Source organism: Haliotis cracherodii, unplaced genomic scaffold (assembly GCF_022045235.1).
Source record: "Haliotis cracherodii isolate W230 unplaced genomic scaffold, xgHalCrac1.p SCAF_15, whole genome shotgun sequence".
In the NCBI taxonomy this organism is placed as follows: domain Eukaryota; kingdom Metazoa; phylum Mollusca; class Gastropoda; order Lepetellida; family Haliotidae; genus Haliotis; species Haliotis cracherodii.
In genome coordinates this window covers 36,840,165-36,852,733 of record NW_027266270.1, presented here as the reverse complement: position 1 = coordinate 36,852,733, position 12,569 = coordinate 36,840,165, and the positions used below count along the sequence as shown (strand labels likewise).

The 12,569-nt window shown below is 39.0% G+C and overlaps 1 protein-coding gene across 1 annotated transcript; it reads right to left on the bottom strand.

The window, feature by feature from the left end:
- Positions 1 to 245: 245 nt before the first annotated feature.
- Positions 246 to 12,335, bottom strand: LOC139462581 (F-box only protein 30-like). Its single transcript, XM_071244420.1, has 4 exons — positions 12,227 to 12,335; positions 8,033 to 9,619; positions 6,825 to 7,030; positions 246 to 5,863 (listed from the first exon to the last, which is right to left on the bottom strand). Exons 2-4 carry the CDS (start codon positions 9,528 to 9,530, stop codon positions 5,564 to 5,566), a joined length of 2,004 nt encoding a protein of 667 aa, XP_071100521.1. The 5' UTR covers positions 9,531 to 9,619; positions 12,227 to 12,335; the 3' UTR covers positions 246 to 5,563.
- Between the last annotated feature and the right edge of the window lie 234 nt (positions 12,336 to 12,569).

Here is a 12,569-nt window from a genome sequence, read left to right as displayed (position 1 = left end):
ACTGGACGACGATCTATCTGTGCATCACAACATCGATAGTGGCATCGCCTCACATGACTGGATGACGATCTATCGCCTCACATGACTGGACGACGATCTAACTGTGCACCACAACATCGATAGTGGCTTCGCCTCACATGACTGGACGACGATCTATCGCCTAACTATGTACTCCGGGAATAAGTGCAAGTAGACTAAAAAAATAACCAACTCATTTTGTCAATATTTTCACCTTTATTATTCTAATGACACTTCTCTTGGTGTATAATGCATATATGCTCATAAATTCTTCATCCTGTCCAGCACTATTAATATTTGGTAATACATATAGCACCCTTTGACAGTAGGCTCTGGAACCAATATTAATGTCAAACATACATTTGTGGTGAGTGAAGTACAAACAGTGAAGCTACTACAGAGTGGCTCTACATGTACAGCATCCAGTTATTTCAAATACATGAAGAAACAGAAACAATTATGCTGGTACAAGTTTACATCAAGTGGAATCGGTGGGATTGTCTGTGTGTACACATGTGCATCATGACACCTTCATGGTGCCAACACTCCAGAATACATTCACTCTAAACCTTAACATACATCATCACTGCTATTCCAAAGGTGATATGGACCAGCTGAGGTATTGAACAGTCCTAATTCCCCCAAACTCTAGGATCAGTAGATATCACTTATGACTATACACCAGATCCAGCAACACACTCCAAGACAAGATCTGCCAAGGCAATGTATGCATACCCTTGTTTTACAGGATATATATGCCAGGATTCAGAAGACAACATAAAAAAGTTGGTCTTGTGGGAGTTTAGGTTAATATAATAGTCTTGAAATAATGTAACCACCAAAATACAAACAGGGTGTTGAAAGTATTTTTTATCATTTTGGGGATAAATATGATGAACAAACATTGGAGCAAAATGAAAAAAAAAACACCACACACATTTGTCAGAGTCAATTTGAAGTAAATTCCCTGAACTTCAAACTTCCTCAAATGTTTACTAGGTTAATTTAAAGGTATGCATGAGAGAATACTAGGTTTATCAGGTGTTTTTCAATTTACATCAGAAAAATATTTCATAAATCTAGATCACAAAAAGTGTTTTTAGTATCTCTTTCTGTTGCTTTTTTATCCCAAAGTGAAGCAAATATAGTCTGTCATGAATGGGTAGTCTGTCGTAAATGGGTTTTAATATATATTTCAGTAAACAATCAGAAAATGATTATTTCATTATGACTTCCAATTGACTTCCACAGCTCTGTAGGCTGAGAGTGAGGTGACACACATCTAGGCTGCAGGGCAACACTCAGTGATACAAGTCGGTCATTCTAGCTGTGCTTCCAGTACCATACAAGCTGCCCAAACTGATACAGTTGGGACTACCCTTGAGGACATCAAGGGCTATCCAACCCCAGACCAGCAGACCCTAGCACTTGGCAACACCCTGCTCCGCTGGGCCACCTGTCATCTGACTTGTACACAATGACACAAAGCGTTCATTTCATGCAGGAAAGTAATTGACTGCTAGCTTGATGTCTGTGGCATTCAAGTCTTATATTAATAACTTTCCCATGGAGATTAACTGATTCGGGGGGCCAGACAAATAAGTGGTGTGCCTCACATCTGGTGTGCCTCAAATCTGGCAGTCATCAAAGACAACTGGGCAAATAATGTTATAAATTAGTCAATCAATGTTACATGTATGTATATATAAATAAATATATTAAATAATGTAAATGAAAGACTACATTGGTTCTTAGAGAACCATGCGCTCAGCAAGTAACCCGAGTCATAACATACCATAAAACAATCCAAATTAAGATTTCTTTTACTTTCACAACTGTACCTGGGCAAACTAGGAGGTGACTGTCCAATATATTACCTGTAGAGTGTCTTCTGGGACTCAACATTATATACATGTATCTACATTCCAACATTTCTACCTCAAACATATTGCGCCTTATACATTACACATGTCAGATGAAAGTGAGTAAGAGAAGTGACTTTTTTCAGTTACATCACGGCTGCCAGCTTCATCTAGGAAGAAAACCTAAGTGAGGTATGGAGTCAACATTCCGAGGATCATAATCCCGGTGATTTGGGATTCATGACCAACAGATCCTGCTTCTAAAAAGGGTCACAACTCTGCAATATGAATAAGTCTGGCTCAGATGACTGTTGTCAACTGTTGCCTTATTGTTTGTACAGTCGACCTTTCTTATCAGTCATGTTCTCCTGTGTGGGGCCGCACCCGACACTGTATAGAACAGTCACACATGAATGACCCGTCAGAATGTTGTCAACCAGTTCCCGTTATCCAGCATCAACTTGCTGCTGTTGTAATAACTGCACTACTGGATGAGTGACATAGTTACAGGTATACAGCAGGCCTTGGTTTAGCTATATAAAACACCAGTACAACCAATTATTGAAAAGTGCAACTAAATATTAATGTCTACATGCACCAAATTCATGTAAAAAACATCATATTTGTGTCCGACTTACCATTACATGTCCCCACAAAATCTGTGAATTAAGTGAATGTCTCTAATCTTTATTTACCAAACTACATCACTAATCCATGTGTCATGTGACACATGACACAATCATCAGAGATCTGAGATTGTACTTATCATGACTAGTTGATGCATCTATGTTTCAACTTTAAAAAATGTGACTTGGGTTTGGACACAGCTCCGGGCACAACTCTCCACAGCACAACATAGCCCTAGGCCAGCCATACCCCCGGTGTACCTCTACTTGTTTCTCTCGGCATATCATATTGCACGGGTTCATTGCTGTACATAAATCTCAAACACAGTTGATTTATAAGCTTGGAAAAACTTTCTACTTACATCTGTCTGAAGATCAAAGAAAGTTCTGAAATATTTATTTTGATAAAACTGAGGTTTTCTTCTGAAGACATGGATGTGGCAAATCAACTGTTTCAGTCAACATGAACAGTGATTGAAATAGAAGATTTTTATTATCCAACAAACTGTTTTAACTGTACATTATTATTCTTTACGGACAAAAAAATATTTTTTTCTTATAACATTTTGTGTGAAAATGCTGGTTCAGTATGTGGGAAAAAATAAACCGATATTTCAGATTATTTTATGTTGGTTTTCTCAAGTGCTTTTCAGACCTGAACTTTTTCCCAAAGGTTTCATGTTCAAACATTACTAACTGATATGTAACTTTAATGTGAATTTTATGTTTGACTACATGTAATATTTTACACATAACAAACTGTAATGTGGATTTGATGTTGGACTACATGTAATATGTTACACATAACGAACTGTAATGTTAATTTGATGTTTGACTACATGTAATATTTTACACATAACGAACTGTAATGTGGATTTGATGTTTGACTACATGTAATATTTTACACATAACGAACTGTAATGTGACACACAAATGAAAGATTTCACCCTTTCTTAATCTTTAACGTTGAATGCGATTTTCATACAGTAACGCAACATTAATATGGAGGTAATTATATTTTTTTAAGAATCATTTCTTTAAACTAAACACAATCATTAAAATCAGATCTTTCACCCAGAAGAGGTATCACATCAGAATGAAAGATCTGATTTTTATAAGTTATTGGTAACTTAATTAATTTATCTATATGTTTACTAAAGTTTGCAAACATGGTCGTCACATAGACTTCATCAGAAAAGGCAAGGTGTGTTCAGTAGCACATGACCACTGGTGGAGTAACAACATGACTGTATAGATAGTCTAGCATAGTAAGGTGTTAACAACAACTCTCAGCTACATGTTGTAACATCAATGTTATCTAAATGCAACAAATCTAAACATTAAAACTGCTAAATAAACCATTCATTCCCCTGAAGAGAAACATATAAATCATTCTGACCTAACCTAGCAATTTCACTCTGATCTCTGTTGATGACTCAACTATACCAAAATCATTTGTTACAACCGACTAGAATGATATTGCTTTATCCTCAATAGGGGTCGTTAGTTCTTCATATCTGGACCCGTACATTAATGGCAATAATAATAATAATGATAACAATACACAATCTACTCTTAGCATGTACAACTTGGTACGAATCAAATGATAAGAATAACAGGAAGGACGTATCTCCGTTACCATGGGAACCTCAAAGCAGTCATCATCCACCAATGTTGTATCAATACCTGGTACAGATGCAGCTCACTGAAACCACTCCAAGGGAAGTAACTCAACATCAACCTCAATTCAAATCATATCCTGGTGGTTACTGTTTAAATTGAGTGAATACCCTGTGTTGCTTTCATCTGATGGCAACTTTAACAAAAACCGCTGTTTAGGCATTATTTTACAGTCATAGGCATTTGTGCAACAAGTATCTAAGATATTCCAATGTCATCAACATAGATTAAGTATAAGCTTTAAGTACATTTTTAAATGGTTTAAAAACAGAATATATTTAAACAAAGAGCATCATATCTGCATGATCAATGAGATTCAAAACAAAACAACTTCTCACAGTAACCATAGTAACTAAATGATATGGGAAAGAAACGGCAAACAGCAAACATATAGAGTGGACGATTGAATCAGGGTGACGGAGTAAACAGGGTAAATATTGACCTCCGCCAACATAGACAAACTGCTGCCAGATAGTGTTAACATGATGGCATAAAACAGGAACACTTACATCTCAATTCAATGCACTGCATGCAAGTTCTTTCCAAAAAGCAACTGACTCTCTCAGATATATACCACACAGAGGACGCAATAGTACAACCATAAAATTAAATATTCACATTTGACAAATTTAAGACATTGCCTATTAATATAGCCATGAATGATTTCTAAATATGGCAGCCAGGGTGGCCATGTTTCACATCAGATCAAAACCCTATAAGCAACGTTATGAGAAACCATAGCTAAGATGATTCATGTAAAGTTTCAACTCCATAGACCTTGTAGTTTTAGAGGATAAGTTGAAAATGCAGCAACACTCGAAAAACAGGGATCATGAAAGTCAAAGGCCATAACTGGATAAAACATCGAACTGTACCCAATGCATTATTATCTGCTATTCTGAAAGCCACTTGATGGCTGGCTTTATTCATGTGAAGTTTCAACTCCATAGCTCTTGTAGTTTCAGAGTGAATGATGGACAATGCACAATACATGCTCATGTATAAAAAATGATTACAACATTCAACCCCAACCTATCAAACTGAACCTCAGACTCTTCACTCTGTAAAAATATATTATAAACTGTTCGGACAAATTCAAATTTCAGACTTCCTGACATTTCATTCTGCCTTTATTGTACTGTGCAGCATTCAAGAAAATCTTCTCTACATAAATGTAAGCTTGATCACGATCAACGTAACTAATAAAGGCCGGAAATGACCATTCAAGCATCAGTACATATAAGCCCATTTCCAAAACAAATATCAACCTCATATTCTAAACTATAAGCTTCAGCCTTCCCCTCAATCAACTTTCTGATAATAAAACTATAAAGAAATAAGATTTGTGGCAAAGAAATCCTTAAAAATTGTTCTGTCTTAGTTTTCCATGACATGTCCGATGTTGCCCCGCCCGTCTTCCTGCACGTCCTGAAACTGCTGATACCACTGATGAAGTTCTCGCAGCTTCACCGACACTGACTCACGCTGCCGCTCTGCCAACAGTGACCGCAGCTCGTTGTCCATGGGAGCATCACCGGGAGGGTACACAAAGAAGGGGTTGTCTCTCAGGATTCGGTTCTGGTTGAAGGCACAAGTTTTGAGATGCTCCCCGATCGGATTGTGGCCCGAAAACTGCCACTGTTCAACTGGGCTGAAGGCTGTGCTGAAGCGCCACCGCTGAAATGGAGTGCATGTGATAAGAGTGAAAGTTGTTTTGATACTTGGACCAGACAAACTAGTGGTTAACAATGTGAGCATCATGAGAACCATCCCGGCAGTCATTCGGCTATGTCACACATGCTGACACCCAATCCTCAATGGAACAAACTCTCCCAAGCATGCAGGACCTATACTCACCTGGAATTCCAAGGAGAAACAATTGCACATGAGTCTGCAATATGATGTTTATTTAAGAAACATATGACACATGGTCGTTATTTTGTTGTACACTAAAACACTGCAAGGAGAATAAACCATGAGGGGCGCATGGAAACACGAGTGGTTTATTCCACCTGCATAGTTTCATGGTACGATAAACAACGACCACGCATTGTTCATTTCTTATATGAGACATCAACATTATGTACAAGTTTTAAAAATATTTACCCAATATTTTAAAAATGTTGACTCCCTGAATAGAATCTGACCATAGAAAAGTCAGACAAGTCCATTTTACGAACAGGTGGGTAAAGTTTGGTATTTCCAGGAAATTCTCACATTCCTCACGTCGATTATCTGTACCATTTCTCCAATTGTCATCTCTCCCACTTTTGGAGGAATGCCCATGTGTGGAATCGAACCCAGGTCTCTGTCGTGACAACCGAACGTTTTAACCACTCGACTACCCAAACGACTCCAGTATCTTAGAAATAGAATTTTACCACTTTAGGACGCCAAGGTGGACAGCAGCAGCACAGATATAGTTAAGCATTTGTTAAGATCTATAAAGACTACTGTAACATTAGCTTCAGCATGTTTAGTAAACACTCAACAAGTAAAGGACATGGTTTCTATACAGCGTTCCAAACTTTGAGAACCCTTGCAAATTTTTAACACTTTTGTATACAAAATACTGACAACATTTACTGCAAAGCCTATGTTCATATTGAGCCAATATGGCCATACACTCCTGACTTACATTGCAAAATGACTGCCATGTGACCTTCTGCTCTGCGTCCTTGACCTTCTCCCAGACCTGTATGACTATGCCGCGTTCATCGAGCAGGCTGCAGCAGACGTCACGCAGCAGTTTACAGGTGAGGGCTAGGTTACACAGACTGAATGAGTCCAGATGTCGGGACACATGCTGCAGCACCTCGAAGGGAAGATTCAGAAACTCCATGCCTGTAACCATGACAACAAACCTCTGATACATACAGACATTTCATTGTTGTGATGCAAATACAAGCTAAAATCAATCAGTTAAAAAGATGAAGTATGTAATACAGATTATCGAAATACCCGGAAGTGAAAAAGTGAGTGAGTTTTGTTTCTTGCTGCAGTCTGCATAGTTACAGTCACCTGTCAGTGATGAACAGCAGTATACATTATCAGGGCACTGTCATCACTGTGTAACAACTCCAGCAGGTGTATGCTTTACATCATGTACATCATAACAAGATAAGTAAATCCAATCATTGTCCAGTGTACGTTTAACCATGTTAATTACTCAAATGTGACTCAGGTATATGTCCTAATCCTGTGAAGATTTCCTATAATTGTTATCATGGTTATTAAAATGATGATTATGAGTGAGTGAGTTGGGTTTAACCCCACTTTTAACAGTATTCCAGATATATCGGCATGTCAGCTGAATGTGGGAGGAAAGCCCGAAGTGATGCAGGTCTCAGACGTTTACCACTTCGATGAAAGCCACGAGCACGGGTATGGTGCTGACAAACCTAGAAACATAATCGGGGCGAACCGGGATTCGAACCCACAATCATAGGTTTCTGGCGTGCACAAGGGACGCAACTCTGCACAGTGAATCGCGGAGCCTTAGACGACTGGGCCACCCGTGCCCCCATGATGATTATGATGAGCATGGTAAATGCTATTTTTACTAATCATGCTAATAGAGGACTTTACTATTACATAACGGCTGTCAAAATAAGATTAAGGTCTATATCAGTGATAAAGATTGAGATCTTCAAAATAATATAGGATTTATTTCTCTCACCATCCTCAGAGTTCTATCAATGAGAGAATTGGAAAGAAGATCTACAGATCGCTCAATCAATTCAATCGTATTAATAATACTTGTAAGTTTCAAACAAGATATGTAATAGTACAGTAATACCCAAAATTATCCTACAAATAAACATGCTGAATGCAAAGCACACGAACCTGTATCATTCCACGTAGGAGTGTCTGGCTTGGAGAGGCGGGACTGCACAGATATAGCGGAGTAGGCTCGGTAAGAGGTGAAAACTTCCATGTCCAGGGCATCACCAGCAGATTCAGGAACACAGTCAGATGAAGGCACCACCTCCGACTGTGCACTGTGCTGTGAGGTCGGGGTGGTCTCATATTGCACAGGGGGTAGTGAACGATTGGGATACGTTGTACAGTTTGTGTCCATAGCTTCGGACTGGCAGTCATCAGATTGAAGTTTGTTGGTAACTGGAACATTGTAGTCTGCTGCTTCTGTTGCTGCTAAGCCATAGCTCTCTAATAATGCACTATGTACAATAGACACACCATGTTTACTTGGCTGAAAGCGCCGAAAGGAAAACGTACACCCCAGATATGCCAGAGGACATCTTTGCTCCATCCAGCCATTCAAGCAGCTTTGGATATCGTTGTGTACGTTTTTAAAGTGCCATGCATACTCATCTCGACGGAATTCCTGAGCACATAGAAAAGTAAACATTTCAGCTGGTTTGGGTTGATACTTTGTGATGCAGTCTATGTTGATATCCACACCAAGGACATCGCACAGCCGTGTATCGTTGTCTAGTTTCCTTGTCAGGTTTTTATTATTGTTGTTTGTCATGGCTGTTTCATCCGCATCTTGAGCTGGTGTAAGGCTAACTGGTTCACCAATGTCAATGGCTCCTCCAGTACTATCACACCTGGAGATGTCTGGAGTTGGACTGGGCACTTCGTTGGTCTTCTTGTTTCCTTGCTCACCAGTCTCATCAATATTCTTAAGAGAATGGCTTGAATTTGCCATAGCGAGATCTAGCGTTGTTGAAAGACTATCGGCAGTTTGTTTGGTGGCTCTGATGAGTCGACTACACACACTACGCTGCAGGCCCGGGGGATAGTTCCCCAGGTTCCAGGGTGTATTTCCACCCTCATCATCAGACACATTTCTTGAAGTTTCTTCCGATGTGAGCATATCTGATTCCATTGAGCTACTTCGATGACTAAAGGGGGCTGCTGGATATCTAGTGGTGAGGCGATTTCGCAATATTCGCTTCGTCTTTTTGGGAGCATTCAGTGTTTCAACCAACATCCTTTGGTCCCGCATCGCTAAAGCCACATCCAACTGCCCACAATGAACTTTCAAAATGTTGGAAGGCAGTGGCATCTTTTTCTTATCTTCCACAGAATACATGGGCCATCTGTTCCATTCAATGGGACAACATAGGACGCTAGCAGGACACACTTCAAGATGAATTCCCAGTTTCTTTCGCTGCATTACAAGAGGGCAGCCATAGAGGAAGTTGATGCATGCAACTCGTTCGTCTGGACACAGGTTGGAGTGTTCAGACTGCAGACATTGATGAAACCTGGCTCCACAACCAACATCACAGACGGCCATTGGGCAGCTGGTTGTGTTGTCTGCCTTGACCGCACAATGGCGACTGATACAACCTTCACAGTGGACATGAGACATGGCCACAGACTCTACTCAGACGCTATATCTCCCGTGGTATATGGCCCATAATGACCAGTTGTTTCTCTATAATCACAGCTGTTAGAAGTCTGAATTTGAGAAAAAAAAGACCTCAGAATTATTTTTTTAACCATGATTTCACTGTGTGACTGTTTAAATACTTATAGTGGCAACAAAGAGAAAATCACAATCTTGGACAAAAATAATGATTTTTTCCCCAAAATGTCTAGCCAGTATTGGGCTCTAAGTTTACCAACTTTGCTGGATGTGTTGGTAACTAACCACAGCTCGAGATAATTAGCATATTGATCAAATGCAGACATCACTTATACCTGAACTCTACTGCATTGAATAAGACTAAAAAGTGCTATGTCTCACTTTATTGTAACTTAAGACATTATCGCTGTTGTAACCTTATGACACACATAGGGCAACACATGGACAGATGCAAACTGTAAGTCATCTGAAACAGCATTATATCCAGAATGATATTTCAAAAAGGTTGACTCAATTGTTTTAAAAACCCAATAGTCTGGACCCAAGGGAACTGAAATATACTGCATACCAAAAGAGAAGCACCTTTAGAATTCAGCACCACTGCTTTTCGTGAGGACGATCCCTGAGACAAGCAACAAGTTTTTGTGGGAATTTGTCAGAAACAAAAATGGCAGCTCCCATTCAAGACGATATGATCAACTTAACCAAAGAAAAGTTTTACATTCTCTCCATTCTTGTCAACTGATTCATTGCGAAAGGGCATAGTTTCACTGGAGTTTTGTATCTTGCGACAAAATGTCACAAATTACATGACAGGGTATTGTGACATGTTTCAAATTTTTTCGTTAATTGTTTGTTAACTTTGTGGTGCTTAATTCTACAGGTATAAGGCCCCAAAGTAAAGGAGCACCTTTAGAATACATTACAACAACTTCTCGTGAGGACGATCTCTGCCGTAGGTCACATGTCTCAAGACTAGCAACCAGTCTTGTGAGAATCCGTCAGACGTGAACTCGCGACCTTCGGATTGTTAGCCCGACAGCTAACCGACTGAGCTACATCCACACTGTTAAAATTTACCTAGTCATGCCTATGACGTCATGGAACTGAACGAAAAGTGTTGAATAGGTGACGGACACTTACGAAGGTTACGGATAGGCATGGTGTCTCGTGACTTTAGTCTACGGACACTTATGAATGATCCCGATGCCATTTGACACACTCGTCCCATTCCGTAATCTACAAGATACCGAGTGGTGAGGAATGAGCCGATATGCCGCGAACTGAAAACGGCTCCAGGCATCAGACGTCGAACTCGCGAGTACACATGAATGATATGGTATTTATTAAGTCGTCGGGTGATTTTTGTGACAGAAAAGTGAGGTTTTTTTAATCAGTACTGAAAAAATGTAGCCGGTGAAAGTGGCTTGTGTGAATGTTCCAAGATAGTTTCCAGTAGCCAAAATATTCGACACAAAACCATTTCATCCTTTGTACTCAACGTTTTTGTGTGAAGAATATTAGGAGCCCCTATATAATCTATAATAGCCACTAAACGAGTACCTAACCCTATTGATCGTAAAGGGGTGATTGATCGTAAAGGGGATCCAAGGGTTAAGGATAGACTTCGGGTAATGTAATAGCCACTTAACAGGTTCCTAACCCTAATGATCGTAAAGGGGATCCAAGGGCTAAGGATAGAGAGTTCGGGGTAACCTACCCTAATATTGGCGACATTAGGATGTGTTCAGTGCCAATATAATATTCCTAATAAACTGCATTCTTGTGCATAATAATGAAATTTAATGAACCGAAAAAATATATATGTATATTAGTTCCCATTTATAACCATTTTATTCACTTCAATTACGAGAAAAACAAAATAAAAAATACATAAAAAATAAAAGTGCTTTTGTAAACTAGCGCTTGCTCTAAAATGCGCAGTCGCAGGCTATAATCAGTAAACAAATGCTCAAAACTCTCAACACCGCAGGGCGTATTCAATGACATTGCGTGTAGAGATGATAGATCACTGGGAGGAGCTTATGCACACTCGATGACCCCTGACGTCACATGGCATTGTTTCGCCGGTGTGACTGGCAACAAAATACTACAAATTACGTCATAGGGTATGATCATGTGTTTGAAAAGTTTGTGGTACTGTATTTTAAAGGTAGGCCAAAGTAAATGACAACATGTGAGTACATGTATACTCAATGGCCATTTATTTTACCTGCAGCCCTAACTTACAGTCATTATTTATTGTCTTGTTATTGTCAGATTGAACATAGTTATTAAAGCCATGACTTTTAGACTAAACATTATAGATGACCATGATGACCGGACAAATACATTGTTAAGGCAAATGTCCATGGACAAAATAACAAACTTATAGACAGGAAATGAGTTTTACATACACGAAGAGGAAAAAATATTAGTAGTGAAACATATCCTTTCAGCTATTTCCGTGCAGAAAATGTAACCGCCTAGCCTATATATAAGTATTAAAGCGTCTACTGATCTAGAGTAATCGCCAAGTAAAGTGTGCCAATGCACATGATCATGTTGATGAATTGTACTTTTACTCAAAATGGATTTCCTTCTGGTTTTCATTTAGAATATTTCATTTTTTTTCAGATCAAGTATAATCTGATTCCGAAGTAAGTAATTCTTCATCAAACTGAAAACACCTTGATTACCTTGAGTCATCGTAACTCCTTTTGTAACATTTTTGTTGTTTGATGTTGAAGACACAGCTGATGGTCACGCGATGTCCAACATAAATAAATGATTCATGCTTCTTCCAACCCGAAGTTATGATATTAACCAAGAAGATATAATGTCTATTTTAGGCATTTCATTGCATCATATTTGACAATTTTGTGTACCTAACTTGTTTTTCCCCGTTATCATTGAGGACACCGATAAATATTTATAAGGACATTACGGAAGCAACTCTCGGCAGAAAAATATCAATTTGATTATCAGTATCATACAATTATATCGGCATTTCTAAGATAATATTGAGAGCGCATAAATCCC